This window comes from Engystomops pustulosus, chromosome 5 (assembly GCF_040894005.1).
Source record: "Engystomops pustulosus chromosome 5, aEngPut4.maternal, whole genome shotgun sequence".
Lineage (NCBI taxonomy): Eukaryota > Metazoa > Chordata > Amphibia > Anura > Leptodactylidae > Engystomops > Engystomops pustulosus.
Window position 1 is genome coordinate 51,974,213 of NC_092415.1, and position 26,593 is coordinate 52,000,805.

At 42.5% G+C, this 26,593-nt stretch overlaps 1 protein-coding gene across 2 annotated transcripts; it reads right to left on the reverse strand.

Annotated features, from left to right (window-relative positions):
- Positions 1-590: 590 nt before the first annotated feature.
- Positions 591-14,700, reverse strand: UBE2V2 (ubiquitin conjugating enzyme E2 V2). 2 transcript variants are annotated; one of them, XM_072151943.1, is made up of 5 exons: positions 14,544-14,700; positions 10,189-10,334; positions 4,134-4,259; positions 2,848-2,999; positions 591-1,146 (listed from the first exon to the last, which is right to left on the reverse strand). In XM_072151943.1, exons 1-4 carry the CDS (start codon positions 14,557-14,559, stop codon positions 2,853-2,855), a joined length of 435 nt encoding a protein of 144 aa, XP_072008044.1. In that variant the 5' UTR covers positions 14,560-14,700; the 3' UTR covers positions 591-1,146; positions 2,848-2,852. The 2 variants fall into 2 exon arrangements, with proteins under 2 accessions (XP_072008044.1, XP_072008042.1); XM_072151941.1 differs by having other exon boundaries at positions 591-2,999.
- Between the last annotated feature and the right edge of the window lie 11,893 nt (positions 14,701-26,593).

Genomic DNA, 26,593 nt, shown 5'->3' on the forward strand with positions numbered 1-26,593 from the left:
TCAACTCCACTCATATGTTTGGGAGAGGTTGGACTCTTACTGTGTTAGCTATAGAGAGCAGAAGGAGAGAGAAGAAAACAGCCTATATTTGATGGTGAGCTTTCAAGACTACTCGTTCTCTTCATCAGACATGTCAAGAAAACTAGCATTCTTGAAAGCTCACCATCAAATATACACTATTAGCCTCAAAAAGGTATCACCTAATTTTTTAACTCTTCATGATTGGAAGACAAATTTCATGTTCTGTTCTTCTATTGTATTATACGTCTACCATGTAAAAATGCTATTAAGTCATACATTTATTGTTTAGATTCTATCAGAATTGTAGTGACCCTACTAAAAGATAACAGACCTCTATTTTCTATAGGTGGGAAAACTTACAAAATTGGCATTGTATGAAATACCTATTTAACCCACTGGATATAGGTATACAGCAGTGTTTATACACTTGTAGCCAGGCGAGCATACAGTGACACGCTGGAGAGGAGGAGCAGTGTGTGTGGCACCATATCTCAGCAGGGTCACCATAACTGTCCACTAATCTGACACTGGAAAATATTTAAAAAAAAAAAACAAAAAACACAAAAGTCTAACACTTTCAACATTTTATTTACATTGTAAGACTAGCTGCAGCCTCAGGTCACATTATCCATACCCCTTTGTATATATGTCTGCTGTATAAGAAAGCAGTTTATTGGAATAAAGGCTGTAAACAAATATTTGCTGTGTGTTACAAGTAACAAACAGGAGCTGCTTCACAGAATTACCCATCTCATATCCAATGAACACATTTTGACATAACATAGTCTCCTAGTCTGCTTCTACGGCAATCGCAAAAGTAATGCCAGCACTTCTTCCCGCTGCAATGTACTTTGACATATCATTCCCTTGGCCAACCAGGGTGTATACAGTATAGTTTTTTTCATTTTCAAATCTTTGACTAATAAGTGCAAGTCCATGTGACTACAGAATATCCTCATGCTTTTCTCTTGTGACATAGGCATGACAATTTGAGGCAAATAAAAACAGACGAAAATTCTAAAGAAAAATTGAAAATGGACAGCCCTATCTGCCAGCATGTGTCAAATGATCCCTTACATGTAAGAAGGATGAGAAGTAATTCATGCCGTGCTCTTCTCTATGTCCCTGTAAAGAATACAAGACAACAGGGTTTATTTATTGACAATGTGCAGAAGTGCAATAGCCAAAAGTGCAAATACTAATAAAGTAACTTTTCAACAACACCCGATATAGGGTTTTAACACACTGCACTTTGAAGCTAATGACCCCCATCATCAATTATTGCCAACCATATCACAGTATAATACTGCACACTCAAACATTACCAGGTCTATAACATTGAAATATTTTTCTATACTTGGCCCCATATTTAACATGAGGTGGAATAGTTCTTGCTATGAATAAATGATGCTAAAGGGGCTAAGGCTAGTCTTGATTGGTACAATTTATGTGCCCAGTAAAATCTAAGCTATTGGTCTATCTTCTTATAGATACACGTTGGTAATCCTGTTGGCTATGACCTTCTCTACACAATAACCTTGCTTCTTGGCTAAAAATCTGGTCTTGGCATATAATCATCTCAGAATTAAACATTTGTGTGACAGCTGTGTGAATGTCAGGTGCGAGCAAGGAGGATTTTATTTTATAAGTACATTCAGATCATAATAGGCATGATTATTATATGCCTATGTTTACTGTAACACCTTAAAGGGGTATTCTAGTAATAACAAGATGGGGAATAACTTCTGGATCAGAGACGATCCACACACTGGAAACCTCTACCGATTACATGAACGTGTTCCCTATATGAATCAAGTATTGGCCAGGCTTGCACATTACTGATACAACCTTTGTAGGGATTGGAGGAGCAGTGACCTTGACCCTAGCATTCAGAATCCCATTAATCTAGAAGTTATACACTTCCCATTGGAGAGGAGATTTATTTTACTAGAATACCCAATAAGAGGACGACTCTCCTCATGTTGAGACTTCCTGTGTGAAATTTAACGTAAATATCCACCCGTGAACACAATTTTAAAAAACATTTCATTATTGTGCATTTTTCTTCACAAATATGCAGAGAAGAGATCTCCCAGCTTCCCTTTCAGGTTCTACATTCTGGTATGTATTGTCTTTATAGGAGGCACTGTACTCTAATACATGAAAAATAAAATTGACTCCATTACAGGAAGTCCACTAAACTGCTTCCATTTACAACCATCAGATTATAAGCGACAACTAGTAACGCAATGTGTTTACAGATTTAACTATCCCCTCATGTAGAGCTCATCTATAGATTTCCTGCAAAATTGTGTTCTTAGGTAGACATAAAATTTAGAAACATTGTCCACAGCACCAGGTTAAAACAGCTTTGTATCACCCATACTTGCAACAAAGCATTTAACGGAAGTGTAAATGTCACACAGCAAATCTCAGAGGAACCCTATGCTATAGATGTATAAAAATAATTGCTGATGCTCTTTAAAGAAACTAGAATAATATGAATGTGGGAATCCCAATGGCCAAGCAACACTACATTGGAAAAAAACACTTATTTGGATCCCCTATACTCCTGTTTATTTTTATTATTTGTGTACAGGTGCATAGGGGTTGCATTATATTTCCATGATCAATGGGAGTCATAACTAGGAGACATCCAAGCCAACAATGAGGAGTTATGTGCAAATTGTGCCCAGTTTATAGTTGTCAGGGGTGAAAGGGCTTTCCCTCTCAGAGCTGGAGAGGCAGAGGCATGCAACAATACATATTGCAAGCCTTTTAGAAATTCGTGGCGGGGGCAGGGAGGAAGAATGGAAACATTCCCACATCAATTAATTGTTGTAGGTCTGTCCTTCTGGAGGTTGTGGGAGCTTCATATTTTCTTTGGACATCATCATGCGTCTAAGTTCTTGGAGAATAACTTTAATGCTATATGAAGTTTGCCATTTAGCCAAGACAGGTATGCATCGTGGATCCACCTGAAGGAAAGAAAAGAAAAAGACACTAAATGTAATACAAGAGTACAGGCAGTCCCCGCGTTATGTACAAGAAGGGCTCTTTAGATTTGTAATTAAGTAGAATTTGTATGCAAGTCGGAACTGTATATTTTATAATTGTAACTCCAGACAAAGTTTTATTTGTCCCAATTGGATTTTGTAAATTTTGTGCCGTCACAGAAACAAGGATTCTCAATAAGTCTTCATTACAGACACCTTACAGCTCATCATTGCAGCCTGGGACTAAGGGCTCATTCACACTGCCGTCTGCGGGGACATATATGCAGCTGCAATACTGCGGCCGCATATACGTCCCCATAGACGGCAATGGCGGCGGTACGTTACCACACATGTATGGCACCGATCCGTACCGCACACCAGGAAAAGATAGAACATGCTCTATCTTTTGCCTGGTGTGCCGCTGTTTCCTATGGAAGGAGGAGGGGCCACCTTCTCCTCACCTACAGCACACGGCAGTATGCCCGCACAGCATCCAGAAAACTTCAGAGGTCACAATGGGCAGAGAGGTTCCTTTGAAACTAGGAGTTGTCTGTAAGTAGGTTGTCCTCAAGTCGGGGAAACGCCCGAATCATCCAGTCAAGAACTTCTTTAAATTTATTCACTGCCCTATTACTAATAATACATAAAAGTTTCTCCTGTATTGAGTAGGGTCTCTCAGTCCACACACAGCAGTTAGATAAGGACAGGAGGCTAAGGATCAACTCCCTGCATAACTAGAAAACATTTAAATGTATGCAAATAGCACCTCTGTAAGGAGATTAAACTGTCCTAAGATTGTCTGTAAAGAGTTCAGTCATTAGAAACTTTGTCAGTTTCTCCTTACCCATCAATTGTCAGCGTGAGTATAGGAGAGAAAGCTGAAGAAACATTTGTATTTAATAAAGTATTTTACAGTTTATAAAGATTTAAAGACGGTGAACAAATCTATCTTCGGAGACCTTCATGGTCTGCAGAAGAGTTTAGTAGGGAGAATGTTAAAATACACTATAGAGTTTCTTGCTTGTCCTATTTATACTAAATGTATTGAAAAGTTTATAGACCATGTAGAAATAAATAGACACCCCCAAACATGACCCCATAATTCTGCAGACTTACCATGCCATTGGAGCTATTTACACCATTCATGTTTATTTTAGTTTCAAATCTAACAGTTGGCGGAGCTTCAGGATATTTGGATCCACATTCTATTTTCAAGCTGTATATTCTATTTTCATAATTTGTCTGAAAAATAAACATTGTATGAACACAAGTGTAGGTCATTGCTTCATTTCCAAACACACAGATAATCCAACCTGAAATACTGGTGTAACCTTCAGAAAGAGTTAACTGGTGTGAAAAGGGAATGTCCACACATGCAGTGTAGTACATGACAAAATCTGTGTGATTAGAGTTAAAATCTATCCCAGGCTTGAAATGTTGCAACATGCAACTTGGAGAAGATCCCCAGCAGAAACTGCACCCCCCCCCCCCCGCCCCCACTATACAGCAAGTATAAACCCTTAACATGTGCTGCAATAGTGAAGAACAGTGGACGGGTGTCTGCTGTAAACTGTCCCAACTGGGAGCCTCTCAGAAGGAATCAGTATAGTCACAATATAATGCAAAATTGTATCAGCCATCAAACCTCCTAAAGTTCAAACAAAACAGAAAAACAAATGTATAAACATAAAAATCCTAAAAACATTAGGTATGCACTACCAAAAATATCTATGCACACTGAATCCTGTAATGGCCAAAATATCATTAATAGTGTTTAATAGAATTGAAATATTTGCACCATTTTCTTGATCAAAAAGAAGTACAGAATGCAAAATGGATCAGCAAGAGAAGCTCCGACATAAACTTACACAGCTCTGCACACTGTGCTTGTAAAATTTCTATTGTCAGAATTTGGCAATACCGGGACTTTTTTCTTCAAAAGATTTAGCACTTTTTAAAGTGCTAAAACAAACTATATGGTATAGTTATGGTAAAACAAACTATATGGTATCTCTATGATGGCACAACCCAAAGAACAAAGGGGAGGTGTTATTTGGATTGCACAGTGACAGCCATAACAACAAAGTCCATAAAGTATGGCACTACTGTGATTTGTTTTGTCAGTTTCACAGTATTTGTTTCTTTTTCCACCTTGCGTGGAGTAGATGGTGTTGCTAGGAAGTACAGCGTGCCCTGCCAGTAACAAGCCTGCATAGAGATCTGTTTAAAAAAAAAAAAAGTTAAGGATTAGGATTTAAATATGGCGGCGAAAAAAATGGAACCACAAAAACAGAAAGGAGGGGGAGGTCCGCGTTAAGGGGCTGGTTCCAATTCACCAAACCTCTTTTCCCGCCAATATCTGTCATCAAGGAAGAGTAGAGTGGTCCTTACAGGCTACAATATATCAGACTGCAATTCAAAGGTCAGCCGCCATGAGCCCAGCAAAACTAGGAAAACCAGTGAAAACATTATGTACTTATAGCCTGTAGGTCTGTGGGTATCAGGGGCGGACTGGAATTTAAAGCGGCACTGGAAAAAAAATGTAAAAGTGGCCCCATTCTGTGGGCGTCGTCAAAACAAGAAGGCGTGGCCATGTTATGTGGGTGGAGTTCCTAAACTCCACACAAACTGTTTATAGATGGTCTAAAACAACATGTACAGCCCAGCGAAAGAGACTCAGACTGCCTCCCTTATACAGGAATAAAGCTTCTAAAAGAGCACAACTTAATACTGACATATATACAAAGAAAAAAAAAACTACCAAAAAACTTTCTCCGATAAACAAGAATGTAACTACTATAATGAAAGGGAAACGGGTATAAGCGCTCACACACCTGGACATGTAGTCTGTAATCCAGTCTCCACTCCTCTGGGATGCAAGAGAGCCTAGTCTGGCGGCCACGGACACGAATAGTGAAAATTCAAATGCAAAGAATAGCTCAGCATCATGCTGAGCTATTCCTTGCATTTGAATTGTAACTACTATAATTCTGCTCCTAAGTAAAATATACTATAATAAAGCATTTTATGTACAAGAATATAACTACTACAATCCTGCCCCCTATGTACAATAATATAACTACTACAATCCTGCCCCCTATGTACAAGAATACAACTACTACAATACTGCCTCCTATGTACAAGAATATAACTACTATAATACTGCCCCCTATGTACAAGAATATAACTACTATAATACTACCCCCTATGTACAAGAATACAACTACTACAATACTGCCTCCTATGTACAAGAATATAACTACTATAATACTGCCTCCTATGTACAAGAATATAACTACTATAATACTGCCCCCTATGTACAAGAATACAACTACTACAATACTGCCTCCTATGTACAAGAATATAACTACTATAATACTGCCCCCTATGTACAAGAATATAACTACTATAATACTGCCTCCTATGTACAAGAATATAACTACTATAATACTGCCCCCTATGTACAAGAATACAACTACTATACTACTGCCCCCTATGTACAAGAATACAACTACTACAATACTGCCCCCTATGTACAAGAATACAACTACTACAATACTGCGCCCTATGTACAAGAATATAACTACTACAATACTGCCCCCTATGTACAAGAATATAACTACTACAATACTGCCCCCTATGTACAAGAATATAACTACTACAATACTGCGCCCTATGTACAAGAATATAACTACTATAATACTGCCCCCTATGTACAAGAATATAACTACTACAATACTGCCCTCTGTGTACAAGAATACAACTACTACAATACTGCCCCCTATGTACAAGAATACAACTACTACAATACTGCCCCCTATGTACAAGAATACAACTACTACAATACTGCCCCCTATGTACAAGAATATAACTACTACAATACTGCCCCCTATGTACAAGAATATAACTACTATAATACTGCCCCCTATGTACAAGAATATAACTACTATAATACTGCCCCCTATGTACAAGAATATAACTACTATAATACTGCCCCCTATGTACAAGAATATAACTACTACAATACTGCCCCCTATGTACAAGAATATAACTACTACAATACTGCCCCCTATGTACAAGAATATAACTACTATAATACTGCCCCCTATGAACAAGAATATAACTACTATAATACTGCCCCCTATGAACAAGAATATAACTACTACAATACTGCCCCCTATGTACAGGAATATAACTACTATAATCCTGCCCCCTATGTACAAGAATATAACTACTATAATCCTGCCCCCTATGTACAGGAATATAACTACTATAACCCTGCCCCCTATGTACAAGAATATAACTACTATAATACTGCCCCTATGTACAAGAATATAACTACTATAATACTACCCCCTATGTACAGGAATATAACTACTACAATACAATACTGCCCCCTATGTACAAGAATATAACTACTATAATACTGCCCCCTATGTACAAGAATATAACTACTATAATACTGCCCCCTATGTACAAGAATATAACTACTATAATACTGCCCCCTATGTACAAGAATATAACTACTATAATACTGCCCCCTATGTACAAGAATATAACTACTATAATACTGCCCCCTATGTACAAGAATATAACTACTATAATACTGCCCCCTATGTACAAGAATATAACTACAATAATACTGCCCCCTATGTACAAGAATATAACTACTATAATACTGCCCCCTATGTACAAGAATATAACTACTATAATCCTGCCCCTATGTACAAGAATATAACTACTATAATCCTGCCCCCTTATGTACAAGAATATAACTACTATAATCCTGCCCCCTATGTACAAGAATATAACTACTATAATCCTGCCCCCTATGTACAAGAATATAACTACTATAATCCTGCCCCCTATGTACAAGAAAATAACGACTATAATACTGCCCCCTATGTACAAGAATATAACTACTACAATACTGCTCCCTATGTACAAGAATATAACTACTACAATACTGCCCCCTATGTACAGGAATATAACTACTATAATACTGCCCCTATGTACAAGAATATAACTACTATAATACTGCCCCCTAGTATACAGCCAGCCCCCCTGTATATTGCCAGCCAGTCCCCCCAGTATACAGCCAGTCCCCCTGTATATAGCCAAACTGCCCCCCTAGAATACAGCTTGCCCCTCTGTATATTGCCAGCCTGAACGCCCAGTATACAGCCAGCCCCCTGTACATAGCCAGACACCCCCCCCCCCCCCCCAAGTATATAGTCAGAAAGCTCTCCCACCCTCAATTATACAGCCTGGCGGTCCCCCAAGTGTGCAGCCTGGCGGCCCCTCCAGTATACATCCTGCCGCCTCCCCCTCTATATAGGTAGCCTGCTCGGCACATTAAATTAATACAACAGCTTCTCACCTTTCCAGCGATCCACCGAAGCTCCGCTGCTACACTCCGGCCGGCAGTGACAGCTTATTGAGCGCTGGCAGCTCACAGAATATGACGTCAGCTGCGTGCCAACGTCATGTTCTCTTCGACGCCGGCACCGAAGCTGTCACCACCGGCCGGAGTGTAGAAGCGGAGCTTCGGTGGATCGCTGGAAAGGTGAGAAGCTGTTTGGTTTTTTTCAACCGGCCCCACCAGCCCCAGACTCATCGGCCCACCGGGATTTCTCCCAGTGGGTCAAATGGCCAGTCCGCCCCTGGTGGGTATAGTGGAAACCTGTATCTACCACATATCCAGAACAGAGAGAGAATTTGTCCTCCATTAGCTGTCACTACCAAGAGGAGAGTTATCAACTCCTTCTCTATAGTATTGGGTTCCAGTGCGGCCTCTATGCTGTGTACCCAATGTAAATGTACTGGAGATGTAAAGTTGAAGGTGGCTCCTACCTCCATGTTTTTTGCTCTTGTTCTGGCATTTTCCTTCTGAAGTGGAATATGATAAACTATAAATACAAATGGCGTATTTTTCGAACTATAAGGCGCACAAAAAATCCTTTAATTTACTCAGAAATCAAAAGGTGCTCCTTATAGTCCAGTGCGCCTTATATATGAACCGTACTTACAGACAACAGCTGCCTTGAACTGTGCACAGGTCTGCCACCTGCTGGTTATTCATCTTTATAATCAGGTGCGCCTTATTCCGGTGCACCTTATATATGAACCTCAGCATTTTAGCAGGCATTTATAGATGGTGCGTCTTATAGTCTGAAAAATACGGTACTGAATTTTGTTCTTCCTTTTGAGGCTGCTTTCTTATTACTACACCCAACCCCATGCCCTCCCTTCTGCCAGATCCTCCATCCCCGCACTGTGGAAACAGACAGCACTCTGTTTCCTTCCACCTGGACTTCTATGGTCTATGGACAACATACAGATCCAGCTAAATGATCTTCCCTAAAGGGGGTGTCCAAAAACTGAAAAAAAATCATATGTGGCCAGGACGGGGGCTGCTTAAAAAAACCCCAAACATTTACTGACCTCCGTGTTCCCTGCCGGTCCAGTGCCACCGTCTCGCTGGGCCAAGTTCGGCAACGCCTCTCTCCCCTCTGTCCGAATACGCCACAGCTTGCGTGCCCTTGCAAACAAACAGGGGCATGGCAAGATGGTGGCACAGAACACCGGGAGGGAGAGTGGAGGTAAGTACTTATTTTTTTTAAAGAAGCCCCATCCCAACCACATATTTTTTACAAGTCTCGGACAACCCCTTTAAGGGAGAGTCTACTTGTTTACTCTTCCTACCTCTGGGCCCCGCCAATCGCCCTTCTGTTGGATGTTGAGTTATCTTTCTTCCCCTTTCTTCTAGTTTATCATTTGCCTTATTTATGTATTCTTTGTATATTATCAATACATTATGTTTGTTTGCATTTTGTGAGTTTGTTTGGCAGCCGCCTTGCTGTCTGTAAACCTAAATGTTTTTTGTAATTCACTGGCATATATTCTTATTGAAAATGTTTAAAAAAGAATTCTAAAAAAAAAAAAACCAGAGTAGGCAATGTACTGAGCTGTTCGGTGGACACGGCCAATCTGCAGTCTGCTACACAATTTATAATAGGGTTTTTGAGAGGCAGAAAGTAGTAAACATCAAGCTCAATTTGAAGAAAATTTTTTTAAAAAAAGTTCTCCGCTGGCTTCCATATTATTGTCTACCACTGACAGACCTTGCAACGTGTGTTATATATGGGAATGATATCAACTAACAACTCACCCGCGGGGGCCCAATTATCATTCCAGTCCATCTAGCAAGCGTCATATCTTCATCATTTTCAAGACCCCAACTAACGGTTCCATCTCCAACTCCTTTTTGTCCTTCTTCAAGTTCTTCCAGCAATCGGAAATTACGAGGGACTGTAACTAGTAATATAAAAAGAATACAAAACATGGGCTTCATTTTGATGCAAAATGCTTGATAAACCACAATATCACAGGACCATGGACAGATTTCTATTGTTGAGGTATCCTTAGGATAGTTATAGGAACACTACAGTCACAGCGGATTCATTGAATTATACCTTGTGCAGGGGGTGAACGGAGAAGCATAGGAATACAATGAAAATGAGTCCTGCTCCCTATATGCCCTGCATCATGCATGATTCAATTAATTAGCTATGACTTGTGTGATGCTTGAGGGTGCGTTCACACGTTGCAGATAAAACTGCATCGCAATCAGCTTTGAGGTGGTTTTAGGTGCAGTTTTGTCAATTGAACAGGTGAAAGACATGAACTGAACGAGTGAATTTGATTTTGAAGGGGAAACCTGCTGCACAAATGTCGTTCACTCGTTCAGTTCATGTCTTTCACCTGTTCAATTGACAAAACTGCACCTAAAACCACCTCAAAGCTGATTGCGATGCAGTTTTATCTGCAACGTGTGAACGCATCCTGAGTGTTCCTTTAATTAACATCTCATTGGGCAGTGTTCACACCAGGTAACCAGAACAGGGATAGGCTTGGCCTGATCGCACATGCATTTCGACTATAACACAAGCGGTCGGTGACAAGTACCTTGTGATTTACACGTTTAGCACGTGGTGCTCCTTACTGATCACACAATTGGGACGCATTTGCGATTGGGACGAGCCGCACCCGGTTCCGGTTGAATTGAGTTTCTAAATACAATCCAATCGTAACATGTAAATGAAGCACACCTGGAACACCCACTGAACCGAGGCCTAAGCCCTTAACCCTGTAGTGGCTTTACCAGGCGACTCATGTCTTATTCCATGGTTCCACAAAGAGCACAGAGCAATCTGCTCATTTCCCTATTTTCTGCATTGATTCCAGAAGGGACAGCAGCCATGGATACAGCCATGCATACCTAAGCAGCAAGGGTGTAAGGTGTCAGGCCCTCTCACATGTGATGTTGCTGACACCAGTTTCAATAACCCAGGAAATTCCTATAACCCCTTAACGCTCTGCGCCGTAGCTCTACGGCGCAGAGGTATAAGGGAAGTATGAAGAGGGCTCACGGGCTGAGTCCTCTTCATACAGAGGTGGGGGTTTTTGCATTTTGCACAAAACCCCCACCGCTAATAACCGCGGTCGGTGCTTGCACCGATCGCGGCTATTAACCCTCTAAACGCCGCCCGCAAAGTCGCGGGCGGGGTTTAAAAGACGGCGGCGCGCGGGCGCCGCCATCTTTTTTTCGATCGCCACGCCCCCGAACGTCATCGGGGGGCGGCGATCGGTTACCATGGTAGCCTCGGGTCTTCTCTTGACACGAGGCTACATGGTTTATGCAGGTTCGTTACAATGAGCCAGTGGCTCATTGTAATGTAAGACCTGCAAAAACGCCATATATTGCAATACTGTAGTATTGCAGTATATGGTAGGAGCGATCTGATCATCTAGGGTTATTGTACCCTAGATGGTCTAAAAAATAGTGGAAAAAAAAAGTTTAAAAAATAAAAAAAATTAATAAAATATTAAAAGTTCAAATCACCCCCCTTTCCCTAGAACGGATATAAAACATAACAAACAGTAAAAATCACAGACATATTAGGTATCGCCGCGTCCCAAAATGCCCGATCTATCAAAATATAAAAACGGTTACGGCCGGCGGTGACCTCCGAGGCGGGAAATGGCGCCCAAATGTCCGAAATGCGACTTTTACACCTTTTTACATAACATAAAAAATGAAATAAAAAATGATCAAAATGTCGCACAGACCTCAAAATGGTAGCAATGAAAACGTCGCCTCATTTCGCAAAAAATGACCCCTCACACATTTCCGTGCGCCAAAGTATGAAAAAGTTATTAGCGTCAGAAGATGGCAAAAAAATTTTTTTTCTTTTTTGTACACATTCGTTTAATTTTTGAAAATGTATTAAAACACAATAAAACCTATATAAATTTGGTATCACCGCGATCGCACCGAACCAAAGAATAAAGTAGGCGTGTTATTTGGAGCGAAGAGTGAAAGTCGTAAAAACTGAGCCCACAAGAACGTGACGCACGTGCGGTTTTTTTTCAATTTTTCCACATTTGGAATTTTTTTTCAGCTTCGCAGTACACGGCATGTTAAAATAAATAACATTACGGGAAAGTAAAATTTGTTACGCACAAAATAAGCCCTCACACAGGTCTGTACACGGAAAAATGAAAAAGTTATGGATTTTTGAAGTTGGAGAGCGAGAAATGAGCCGGAAAACCCTCCGTCCTTAAGGGGTTAAGAAAATGCAGAATCAAAGAAAATCTTCCATTTGTCATAATATTGTGGATTCAGCTCTACGTATGACAACGTTTTTGTACCACTTCCTCTAATCGTTTCTGCAATTGTCACAAATATCAGCCCTTTGCAGAATGGGGAGCAATTGTAATTGCAAGAAGATTTTGGGATAACAAGTGTCTTATGGGCAGTCCAGGTGTAGGTCCTGTATAAGGAGTCATCGTGTGAGGAACACATGTTGCTCAACACAGAAACATTAACAAAAAGTAAAGACAGAATGTTATTGAGGAAGTAGCTGGCACTGCCAACATCTGCCAACCACCACATGTATAGGCAACATAAAACCTCACGACATCGGATTCAATTTTGTGGCATCAATGTGAGATGCATCTAAGTACATCCAAGTGTACATGTAGGTCTGTCTGATAGGATTTATCCCCATACTCTCCCACTTTTATTCCCCTTGATAGAAATTATGTGAGATGCCTCTTGTTCAACTGAGACTCTTAGGGTTTATCTCTCCAAAATTGTCTGCCCTGGTGTTTGAGATAACAGAGAGGAACCTCTGCTGTGACCTAGCATCAGATTAGAGGAGTAGTAGTTCATTCTGCAAGAGAAATTGGGTGTCACGCAATGTCTACACCAAGTAGAAGGAGTCTGCAGGACTGGACAACAAGCCCGACGTTCAGCTCCAGGTGAACATCACGTGTGAATGTGATGTAAATGTAAAGCAACAGAAAGCTACCAAAATCTCATCCTGCTGCCAGTGTCCCCACCACAGTAACCGCTCAGCAACAGATATTACAGCTACAAATATCATACAATTCTGGATTTATATAGAAGTGACACCACCGAGATATGCTTTTTTTTTTTTTTTTAAACAAATTCTGACACTCAAGAATTGACCATCCCTGATCTAAGGGACGCAACGTAGAGGCATATATATATATAGCCACATATACACTAATATATGTATGGTAGGACCAAATATAGTCTGTATAAATATGTGCCCAAATATGGGCACATATACACTATTATGTATTGTAGGGGCAGATATAGTCTGTATATATAATGTAGGGACACACATATACTGTATGTATAGATATAATGTAGGGGCACATATACACGTTATATATGTATGGAAGGGCCACATATAGTCTGTATGTATACATAGATACAATGTAGGGGCACATATACACGGTATATATATATACGGTAGGGGCACATATACACAGTATATATATATATATACACAGTAGGGGCACATATACACGGTATATATATATGGTAGGGGCACATATAGTCTGTATGTATATATAGATATGTAGGGCCACACACACACATTATATATATAAACACACACACATACACACAGTAGGGGCACATATAGTCTGTATGTATACATAGATACAACGTAGGGCCACATATAGTCTGTATGTATGTATATATAGATATAATGTAGGGCCACATATACACGGTATATGCGGTAGGGCCACATATAGTCTGTATGTATGTATATATAGATATAATGTAGGGGCACATATACACGGTATATATATGCAGTAGGGCCACATATAGTCTGTATGTATATATAGATATAATGTAGGGGCACATATACACGGTATATATACAAGGCAGAGCCCCATAGTCTGTATATATAAATGTAGGAGCACATATACACAGTGTATATATAGGGTAGGGCCACATATACACGGTGCATGTAATGACAGTGCAGGGATGGCAGGTGGAGGGAGAGGTGACCGCGCACATGACTAGAAGCCTCCGGGGGGAGAGGAGACAGGCGGCCGCGCCTCACACCCGCCATTCCCGGCGCTGAAGTATGAAAAGTTCTGGAACATTTGTGAGCATTCCCCAGCCTCTGCTCCCGCACCAACCTGAGCTCACCGCCATCTTCTCCGCCGCCGAGCACCGGAGCCCACGCAGCTGATGTCAGCACGCTCCACGCCCTCTACCGGGCGGCGTCATTTCCGTCAGCGGAAGTATTTGCAGAGGTCTCTGGTATGAGGAGCCGGCAGCAGAGCAGCGACCGGTGCGGTGCAGCCTGCGCGTTATTACATGGGACGAGTGGATAGTGTTCATATTACATAGAGAATATGTATGATCAGAGTGTAAGAGGCAGAGCGGGGGGAAGACAGTGTGAGGGGCTACAGCGATAGGAACAGGGGAATTAGCTCAAATGGTAGAGCGCTCGCTTAGCATGCGAGAGGTAGCGGGATCGATGCCCGCATTCTCCAATTTTTTCTTTCTGTGTAATGTTCTAGGTTTATTTTATTACTAGTAATTAAAACATATAATTCCACTTGTGGTGATATTCTTGAATTAAAAATATATATATTCAATGAGTAATGGTCTGAAGGTTTGCTATGTAGCGTGTAATAGGGGTTTAGAGTGGCAAACTTGGACATATCAGTGTGACTACAATTAAAATAATAACAATGAAACATAATTATATACAATCTACAATCGAAATGAAATGGAGATCAGTAAGGCCGGTGACATGTGGCGTTCTTGTTGCGCTTTTATTGCGATTTCGCATGCATCAAACACATGCATTTGTAGCCATTCATTTTTTAACTCCTTAAGGAGTTATTATACAGCTTAACCTGATAACATACTTAATAACATACTACATAATACTTAATAACATAATGACTTTACAGCTTAAGGCTAAGTCCCATTTTTTGGATTCTGACTTGCGCAGCTTATATGGTTATAACTTTTGAACACTGTTACTTGTCAAAGTCATTCTGAGATTGTTTTTCCCCATATGTTGTACTTCACTTAAGTGGTAAATTTTGGTTGGTGAGTTTTGCGTTGATTTACAAAAAAAAAAAAGAAAAAAGGATGAATGTATTGAAAAATTTGCCATTTTTCGAAATTCAAAATCTAATTTCTTACATTTTACTAAATTTGCCAATTAAAACCTAGTGTGGGGAAAAATCTATCATTTTTGCATCACCGTCTTCCAAGTGGCATAACATTTTTATATCGGACGCTGAGCGCCAACAGGTTAAATGTTTGCTTGCGTTTGCATTTTTAAAAAACGCAATGCTTGATGTGCCGTAATTACATGCAGCTTTGTCTCTTAGAATTTGGAAAAACGCAGTCATCTTGTTGTCCCTGCTGTTTGTGCATGTAATCATATGCATTTGAAAACGCAGACCACAAACACATGCGTTTTCAAAAACACAGTGAAATCGCACCTCAAAAAACACAAACATAAAAAAACACCATATCCAAAAACCCATTTAAACATCCAATATAGAAAATGTATGCTTTTTACAAGAATACAGAAATACTATGAAATAATGCACCAAAACCGCCACGGGCTTGAGGGTGCAATCACACGTTGAGAAAGATGGTAGAGCACCCCCTGTATATATGTAGCCCCATCACATGTCCTCCACAATATATATGTAGCCCCAGGCTCTCAGCACATGCTCATCAGTATACCAGTAGCCCTGACACGTGCCCTAGCAGTATAGAGGTAGCCCCAGCAGTATACAGGTAGCCCCCACATGTGCCCCAGCAGTATACAGATAGCCCCCACACGTGCCCCAGCAGTATACAGGTAGCCCCCACACGTGCCCCAGCAGTATACAGGTAGCCCCCACATGTGCCCCAGCAGTATACAGGTAGCCCCCACAGTAGACAGGTAGTCCCAACACGTGCCCCAGCAGTATAGAGGTAGCCCCCACACGTGCCCCAGCAGTATACAGGTAGCCCCCACAGTAGACAGGTAGTCCCCACACGTGCCCCAGCAGTATAGAGGTAGCCCCCACACATGCCCCAGCAGTATAGAGGTAGCCCCCACACGTGCCCCAGCAATATAGAGGTAGCCCCCACACGTGCCCCAGCAGTACAGGGGTAGCCCCCACACGTGCTCCAGCAGTATAGAGGTACCCCCACACGTGCCCCAGCAGTATGGAGGTAGCCCCCACACGTGCCCCAGCAGTATAGATGTAGCCCCCACACGTGCCCCAGCAGTATAGAGGTAGCCCCCACACATGCCCCAGCAGTATACAGGTAGCCCCCACAGTAGACAGGTAGTCCCCACACGTGCCCCAGCAGTATAGAGGTAGCCCCCACACGTGCCCCAGCAGTATACAGGTAGCCCCCACAGTAGACAGGTAGTCCCCACACGTGCCCCAGCAATATAGAGGTAGCCCCCACACGTGCCCCAGCAGTATAGAGGTAGCCCCCACACATGCCCCAGCAGTATAGAGGTAGCCCCCACACGTGCCCCAGCAATATAGAGGTAGCCCCCACACGTGCCCCAGCAGTACAGGGGTAGCCCCCACACGTGCCCCAGCAGTATAGAGGTAGCCCCCACACGTGCCCCAGCAGTAAAGATGTAGCCCCCACACGTGCCCCAGCAGAATAGATGTAGCCCCCACACGTGCCCCAGCAGTATAGAGGTAGCCCCCACACATGCCCCAGCAGTATACAGGTAGCCCCCACAGTAGACAGGTAGTCCCAACACGTGCCCCAGCAATTTAGAGGTAGCCCCCACACGTGCCCCAGCAGTATAGAGGTAGCCCCCACAAATGCTCCAGCAGTATAGAGGTAGCCCCGACACGTGCCCCTGCAATATACAGATGTGCTCTAGCATGTGCTCCAGCATTATATAGCTAGCCCCCACACCATGTGCTTCAGCAGTATATAGCTAGTCCCCACACGATGAGCTCCAGCAGTATATAGCTAGCCCCCACACCATGTTCTCCAGCAGTATATAGCTAGCCCCCACACCATGTGCTTCAGCAGTATATAGCTAGCCCCCACACCATGTGCTCCAGCAGTATATAGCTAGCCCCCACACCATGTGCTCCAGCAGTATATAGCTAGCCCCCACATCACGTGCTCCAGCAGTATATAGCTAGCCCCCACACCATGTGCTCCAGCAGTATATAGCTAGCCCCCACACCATGTGCTCCAGCAGTATATAGCTAGCCCGCACACCATGTGCTCCAGCAGTATATAGCTAGCCCCCACACCATGTGCTCCAGCTGTATATAGCTAGCCCCCACACCATGTGCTCCAGCAGTATATAGCTAGCCCCCACACCATGTGCTCCAGCAGTATATAGCTAGCCCTCACACCATGTGCTCCAGCAGTATATAGCTAGCCCCCACACCATGTGCTCCAGCTGTATATAGCTAGCCCCACACTTGCCCCAACAGTATACAGGTAGCCCCCACACATGCCCCAGACGTATATAGTGGCCCGAACACATGCTCAGCAGTTTGTAGTGGCCCCGACACATGCCCCGGCAGGGTAAAGCATCCCCCACACATGCCTAAGCAGTGTATAGGTAGCCCCCACACATGCCCCAGCATTATATAGTAGCCCCTAAACATGCCCCAGCAGTGTAAAGCAGCCCCCACACATGCCTAAGCAGTGTACGAAAGCCCCCACACATGCCCAGCAGTATATAGTTGCCCCTACACATGCCGCAGCAGTATATAGTGGCCCCCATACATTCCCAGCAGTATATTGTAGCTCCTAAAACATGCCGCATAAGCACAGCTAAAAAAAATGTAAAAAAAACCTGAATACTCACCTGCCTGCAGCCGCCTCTTCTGCGCTCCCGGGGACTTTTGCTCCTAGCGCTGACGTCATTGCTTTGGTGACAGTCCCTGGGTCATATAGATGAGTCCTTTCTATGACCCAGGTGTCGTCGCCTAAGCAACATCGTTGGGGCCTGGGCCGGACAATTGACGCAGGCACCGGTAGTATCTCTCCTGCTTACTGTTATCAGCAATGTGTGCGTTTGACACATACATTACTGAGGGTCGGGGTGGCGCCCACAGAGAGGGTAGACGAACACCTACCTCTCGTCCTGGCCCTGAGCAACCGCTCCCCCTTTTCCCTGGTAGCTTTGCCACTGGTCCCAACCCGTTATCATCCACACCTGCTTTTGGCTTCAAAAATTGCATCTGAAAAACTGAACATGTGGACGCACGCTCTTTAGAGGCTGCAGGGGTAGTGTCACTTAGGATACCCCTATCTTCAGTTCTATTATACCTAACTGCAGACAAAGCTCCGGTACTGCCCATTAATTTCCCCTACCTAACAGAATTACAATAATGAAGATGACACTCTGTAATTTGACACCATGGGAGGAAATATTACCTGGCTAGACTGTCAGTTTTTTGGTGGACAAGACCTTAGTGAAGTTGCCCCCCTCTTGCCCACCTTGTTCAAATCTAACAAAATTGGTGTCAAATGTTTGTGCTACGTTTGTGCAGCAAAAATTTTCGTTTGTGCCGCTATCATTTTTAAGATCTTAACCCCTTATCTCCGACACTAGTTTTCAGCTTAATGACCATAATCGATTTTTCAAATATGCCCTGTGTCACGATAATTGATTATAACTTTGGAACACTTTAACATATCCAGGTGATTTTGAGAATGTTTTCTTGTGACTTAGGCCCCTTCCACACTAGCGTTGCATTTCACGTCAGAGTGCAATGCGTGAAAAACTGACGTTTTTGGCTGCGTTTTTGTTCCATTTTTCCTTGGAGTAATTAGCGTTTTTGCGTTTTTCGCGCGCGTGTTGTTAGCGTTTTTTTGCGTTTTTGGCGCATTTTTCACGCGCGAGTCAATGGGAGACTCGAGCATTTTTCAAAGGGACCATGGTTTGGGATTAAAATGTGTTATTTAATTGAAAAATAATGTCTTCTGATAAGTTGCAAACATCTGCGATCTATTCTTCACTGTTCCCCGTGTATATTATCTCCCGACAAGTTAGCAGATGTGAAGAACAGTGAAGAATAGAATAAAAACAGTGAACACAGTGAACACAGTGAACACAGGATCATTTAAGAGAAAAACACAGTGCAGAACACAGTGCAGAATAGATTACAGATGTTCGGCACATCTGCTTACTTGTCGGGAGATACGCGCGGAACGGTGCGCCCAAAATAGCATGTGAAGAACAATATATATGTGTGTGAAGAACAAATTGCAGATGTTTAAATACATCTGCAATGTGTTCTTCACACACATATATATTGTTCTTCACATGCTATTTTGGGTGCACCGTTCCGCGCGTATCTCCCGACAAGTAAGCAGATGTGCCGAACATCTGTAATCTATTCTGCACTGTGTTCTGCACTGTGTTTTTCTCTTAAATGATCCTGTGTTCACTGTGTTCACTGTTTTTATTCTATTCTTCACTGTTCTTCATTGTGTTTTTTAAATTAAATGATCGTTCGCGAGCAGGGGAAATACTGTTATTCTGGTCACCTAGCAACCCTTACGTTTAAAACGCATTGCACTCGCAATGATTGCGAGTGCAATGCGTTCTTGATGCATCTCCATAGACTTGAATGGGGCGTGAAAAACGCGCGTGACACGCAAAAGTAGAGCATGCTGCGATTTTGACGCGCGTGAAAACGAACGCAAGCACGCGTGTGAAAACCAACGCTAATGAAGAAAGACCCATTGAATACAATGGGACAGAGTGCAATGCAAGTTCTGCGCGTCAAATGCACGCGCAGAACTCGCGCGTGAAAAACGCCAGTGTGGAAGGGGCTTTATTGTACTTCCTGTTAGTTGTAAAATTTGAGTAATAAGTTTTGCATTTCGGTGAAAATTTGGCAAAAGTTGGTAAAAGTTCTTCATTTTCCAAGTTTGAAATGTCCTGCTTTCCAGACAGGAAGTAAAACTACCCAAAAAGCTTGATAATTAATATTTACGGAATGTCTGTTTTATGTTGGGATGATATTTTATGTGTCCTGTCATTTTTCTAGGATGTTATGAGGCGCAGAACTTTAGGTGCGATTTTTCTCATTTTCATGAAAATCCATTTTTAGGGACAACTCAGCTTCCAAGTGACTTTGAAAGGCCTAAATAATAGTAAAACCCCATAAATTACCCCATTATAGAAACTTCACCCCTCAACATATGTAAAACAACTTCTATTAAGTCTATTAACCCTTTAAGTGTTTCACATGGGTTAAAACAATATGGTCCTGCGATTTAGAAATGTTTAAATTTTTTTTGGAAAATACATTCATTTAGGCCAAAACTGATGGTTTCATAATAAATTAAATGATGAATCGCTCTGAAACATTTGATGCCCAATTCCTCCAGAGTGTACTGATACCCCATATAAGGTGGTAAACTGCTGAGCATGGGATCAAAGCAGCGCTATTCACAGCAGATTTGTATTGTCACATTGTACAAGCTATAAATTTAGATTTTTTTGGTATTGCGAACATATGAGGGCTTATTATTTGCGGGATGAGATACAATTTATAGATAATTAATTTTGGGGGTCTTAAGCTCAGTTACATACAGCCAGGTCCTGCCAGGAGGCGGAACCCGTCAGGGAGAGAAGCCGGCAGCCTTCGGGCCCTCGCCAGACCCCAGGGCTGCGGCAGGAAGGATCAGAACCCCCAGTAAGCACACTGGGGGGGAGGTCTGATCCACGGTGGGGACACTTACACGCCGCGGTCAAGCAAGTGTAAGGGGTTAAACACCCAGGATCTAAATTTTTCAAATTCTGGGTGTTAGTGCCGGGTCAGGGCTGTGATATTACAGTCCGACACAGGCAGCAGACTGACCCGATGTCCCTAAATCTTCTTCTGACGTTCCCTTAATGACGATAAAAAGCTGATAGGGCGGTCATTAAGGGGTTCATAAAAGATTCCAGAGGTCAACCAGCCATTACCCAAATGAAACAAAACTGGTGCCAATTAATTGTGCTACGTTTTTGCTGATTTGTCCTGATTTTTGTTTGTGTTGCTTTTGTTTTAAAGTTATTAACGAAATTGTAAAGATCAAAAGGTCATCTAGCACCCCCACATTAACCTGATTCAAACAAAACTGGTGTCAAATGTTTTGTTTTGTCAAACTCTGCTGACCTATGTAAAAAATTATCAATATATTAAAAATGATAGCAGCACAAACAAAATGTTTTGCTGCACAAACCAGCACAAACGTTTGACACTAGTTTTGTTTGATTCAGTTAATGTGGAGGGGGGTAGCTGACCTTTTGGTCAGAGGACACAGAGAACACTGGTGGGAGGAAATTAAGACTGGTGTTTAATATGCCAATATTAATAAATTCTTCCCATGTTTCTATATACTCATCTTAGGCAAAATATGACTCTTCTCTGCTCATTTTCACATGACTTTGGAAGCAATCTTTTAGACAAACTTGTAAGATTTGACAAAAAGAGGGAATTCTTGAAAGTGCATTTCATATCCTACCTTAATGGTGTAATTTCTGGTGATAGTTTCCCTTTAAGCAGTTACTTATTGCTGGTTCGTCTATCACAGCTTTCAATCATGTTAGTGTCCAGAGGACATCAATACCATTGAAAGAAGGAGGAGAAATTCAAGATTATCATTGTTGCATCGCTCCAAGGTTCCCCTTGACAGAATGGCAGGGTACAGAGCAGGAGCTCCAATTATAATCCAGCCCATTCACAACTTCTCACTACTGCAGTCCTAGTGCAGTGTAAATGCGTTAACACATGCATTAAAAAAAATGCAAATGTAAATGAATTGTTAACGCATGCGTTGACATCACATTTACATTGCGTTTTGTAAATGCAAACGTTAACAGAAATGTAATTAGGCAAATCACCTCTCCTCAGTTGTTGTAGTGCATTTCAAAATTCAATCAAAACAAAACCAAAACGCATTGTGTGACCGTGTCAGGCCAGAGTGTGACTAATTCACAATGAAAACTACACAGTTGCAGAATTTTTGGTTCAGACCTTTTTTTTTGTGAAGCCATGCTCCTTATTGATATAATATTTAACAATTTTTAAGCACAAATGACTCCAGAATTCTGTCAGACAGCTTGATAAGGGTGATGTCACACATGGCGTTTTTGGGCACGTTTTCAGATTGTTAACGCACTAACTAAAAACGGCCCAAAAACGCCATGTGTGACATCACCCTAATCTCCCCCAGCCATTATATCTGCATACTTCAGGTACACCAACGTGCATCTTTCTAAAAGAAAAAAAAATTGGGCCTAGTTCACATCTGTTAAATCTTCAGTTATTTTGCGTCAAAACCAGGCAGAAAAACAATGCAAATCAATTGGATGCAAATCAAATGCAAAACACATACAGGCAGTTCCCTGGTTACATACAAAATAGGTATATAAGTCAAAACTGTATATTTTATAATAGTAGGTGCAGACAATTTTTTTTTGTCCCAGTGACAATAGGAGTTTAAAGTTTTTTTTTGCTGTAATGGGACCAAACAATGAAGCTTCATTACAGACACCTTACAGCTGATCTTTGCAGCCTGGGAGTGAAGTAAAGCATCCAGAGAGCTTCACCAGAGGTCACAGTGGGCAGAGGGGTCCGTCTTTAAATAGGGGTCGGGTGTCCTTAAAGGTCTCCGGATTTAGAGACCACTCGTTTGGGTCCGTATGAATCTGCTCAGGAAGTCTGCTTTTACATTTTCTGTCCCCCTTGGATGAATCGCCGAGAGGGAAAGAAGGTAGGAGTCTGGCCACTTGAAAATTTGTCGGGATAGATCTGGCAGGTTCTTTGATTTTGTGCCCCCCTGTCTGCGAAGGTATGCGATAGTCGTTGTATTGTCGGAGAGGATTCTGATATTTTGGCCCTTTATGGACTGTTTTGAGGGTCTCTAGGACCGCTTTTAGCTCTCTGTGATTTGAGGAGATGGAGCCAGTGCGATTGTTCCACTGTCCCTGAAGATGCAGACCTGGAAGTACTGCCCCCAACCCTTCAGACTGTATGGATTGTGAAACGGGAGTGGGGTTCCACCAGACCCCTTTACTTAGATTTTGGGAATTTTGCACTGCAAGGAATTATGCACTGGATGCCAGATGTCAAGAGTCCTAGGAGACTTAGGGCTGCACGGATGCTGCAGAAATTCTTTTTCTGAAAGAGACTTACAGTTTCAATTTTAGAACTTTTCTTGAGGTAAAAAGGAGCTCTGTTTTGTTGAATCTAACGTTACCCCTAGAAATGTTTTTATCTTGTCTGAGGTTAAATCTGACTTCTCTTAATTTATTATCCAACCTAGATCTTGGAGGAGAAGTAGAGAGGTCTGTAGGTGAGCCCTCAGCCCTGATTCTGTTCTGGAAACAAAGAGCAGGTCGTCTAGGTACGGTACGGTACGTCGCACGCGATCGGATTGTGGCGCATCGGCGCCGGCTTTCACACAACAGAAATTGGGGGGCATGGCCCCTGAATAGTGTTTTGTTTTCTCTAGAGGGTCGAAAGGAAAAAAAGCGCTTTTTGGGAGAAGGTTTGTTAACTGGGAACCCCTACTTTTTATCTGCAGCTCTTTCAAGGATAGAATCCAGTTCACAAAGGGAATACCACAAAGCATGCTCTTAGACTTAACATCGCTCCCCCCCATTGTTTTAGCCACAAGGATCTACGGACCAAGTTGGCCAGGGCCGCTTCTTTAGCTGAGAATCTTAAAGCCTTGGCAGAAGCATCGGCTAAAAATGCAGTGGCGGATTTACGGAGGGGCATGGATTCTATAATGGATTTACTAGGGGTTTTATTTACTAGGTGTGATTCTAGTTCGGAGAGCCATAGAAAGAGGGTCCTGGCTACAGATGTGGAGGCAATATTTGTTTTTATATTTAGAGAAGAGGTTTCCCACGCTCTTTTCAGAAGGGCATCACATTTTCGATCTAGAGGGTCTTTAAAGGACACCTGTCATCAGGTCTGTGTCACTTGTCCTGTCACTACTACCTGTTGGAGCAGCTCACAAGGATCCCATCCCAGCCTTTATCTAGTTATTTCATACATTATTCATTGTAAAATCATCTATTTTTTATCATGTAAATGAGGCTGGTCACATGGTCAGAGGCAGTGATGTCACCCCTGTTACCCCTCCCCTCTCCCCCCCCTGCTCATGTCTGTGTGTAATGTATAGTAAAGCATGGCTAGTGTGTGTGCTGCATCTGCTGACATGCTGCATCCTCCTAATATACAGGTGAGAGACACAGACATCAGCTACACATGAATCTGACATGTTCTGCTGTAACATGGCTGCCTGGAGCTGCTGTATCTCTCCTGTACACACACACATGCACACACAGGCTGCAGGGGGCGTGGCCACCAGCAAGCACATCATTATACAGCCTCACATCATTATACAGGCTGTCAGTCATGCACTGGGGGTGTGGCTGTGCCTCCCACTCATGAATAAGGTGGACAGCTTGAATATGCTAATGCTTCATTGGCCATTTCACAGGTCATTTGCATACAGCTTTAGGACCTCATTGCTTAGGTTTACAGGCATGTAGAGGAACAATGAAGGGATAGAGGAAATGCTCTCTAATGGCAGTTTATGAAAATATATTTAGTTTAGGGGGGTTATTTTGCATGACGGGTTCTCTTTAAGTTGTGCGATATCATCAAAGGGGAGGTCAGTTCTTTTTAACCACTTTTGTGACCTGGACTTCTTTGGCATAGAATCCCATAAGCATTATCTTCGAATACTAGTCTGTTGCTAAATTCCTTGGGGACGGATATCATTTTTTTCTGGAACTTTCCACTCCTATAAAACTAGATCTTTTAATGTGTCTACTTCTGGAAAGACACTTTTCTTTTTATGTTTTAGTCCCCCAGAGTTTGGACTGAACAGAGGTTGGTTCAAACCAGTCTTTGATATCTAAGGTATTTCTTAATGCTTTTAATAAATTGTCCAGGTCCTCTGAGGAAAAGAGATATTTAGCGTGACCCTGTTCTTTAGGTTGGACTTCTTCTAGGTCATCAAATTTTTCGCTAAAAGAACCCAAAAGGAAAAATCGGAGCCCAGATCAGAAGAGGAGGACTGGATAGATCTAGCCTTTTTTCTGAGAGGTTCAGGTGAATGTACGGCAATAGAGGAGGATACTTCTTTAATTGCTGATCTTAGTTAGTCTATTAAAGAAGATCTTTCCTCTTTAAGGATTTTAGTCAAGCATTCTGGACAAACTCTATAGTCCTGTGCCACTTTTGCATCACATAACCCACATCGTTTGCAGGGCTTTTTAGTTGGTTTTTGGCTACATTCACACACAGGTATGGGGGACGTATATATGGCCGATATATGTCCCCCATACACTTCTATGGGCTCACGGCCCTGTACGGGAGCAGTACGGTGCAGCACCGTAATGCTCCGTAGCCCAGGAAAAGATAGGACATGTCCTATCTTTCCCCGTATTACGGCGCCGTGCGCCATAACTTGCTATGGAGAGGGGCGGGGGTGAGCGGCGCTCACCTCCTCCTCCTCTCCCGGCCGTGCTACGGTGCAGCGGGCTCACGGCAGTGTGAATGTAGCCTTTAGTTGTTTTTTTTTCTCTCTCTCCGGGTTCTTTCTGTTCTTTACCCTGAGAAAGTATACATAACAGGAATTACTAGACAGATATGCTGAAATGTAATGTAGGAGAGAGGTCAGCCTAGGTCAGTGATGGCTAACCTATGGCACTGGTGCCAGAGGTGGCACTCTGAGCCCTTTCTGTGGGCACTCAGGCCATCACCAGAGATGACTCCAGGTATCTTCCTGCAGTCCCAGACAGCCCAGGACTTGCTGTGCACAGAGCTATTTTAAAGTGACAGCTCTACCTGGGACTATTTTCTGCTTTATTGGTGTCCTCAGGGGCTGGTATCAATGAAAACTGTGACAGAGAAGGGAGTATAAATCACAAATTAAATTTCTGTGTTGGCACTTTGCGATAAATAAGCGGGTCCTGGTTGTAGTTTGGGCACTCGGCCTCTAAAAGGTTTGCCATCACTGGCCTAGGTCTTGTACTTACAGGTACCAGGACCTGGAATACGCTACTCGCTTTGTCTGCCATGTGGATGACCGACGTGCTGGAGCCGACTGAGCACAGTTTGCTGCCTGGACGCCTTATGCCTGAGGCATGGCGTTCTTATGTCTAGTCTCCTTCCCCCCTTTCCGGAGAGGCCCGGAAGTGTTACCT

What these genes read in the sequence shown, in the direction of transcription:
- UBE2V2 (XM_072151943.1), bottom strand. An exon ending in TGATAATTGGGCCCCCGCGG is followed by an intron (nt 4,260 to 10,188) that starts GTGAGTTGTTAG and finishes TTTATTTTTCAG; the next exon opens with ACAAATTATGAAAATAGAAT. An exon ending in TAAATAGCTCCAATGGCATG is followed by an intron (nt 3,000 to 4,133) that starts GTAAGTCTGCAG and finishes TCTTTCCTTCAG; the next exon opens with GTGGATCCACGATGCATACC.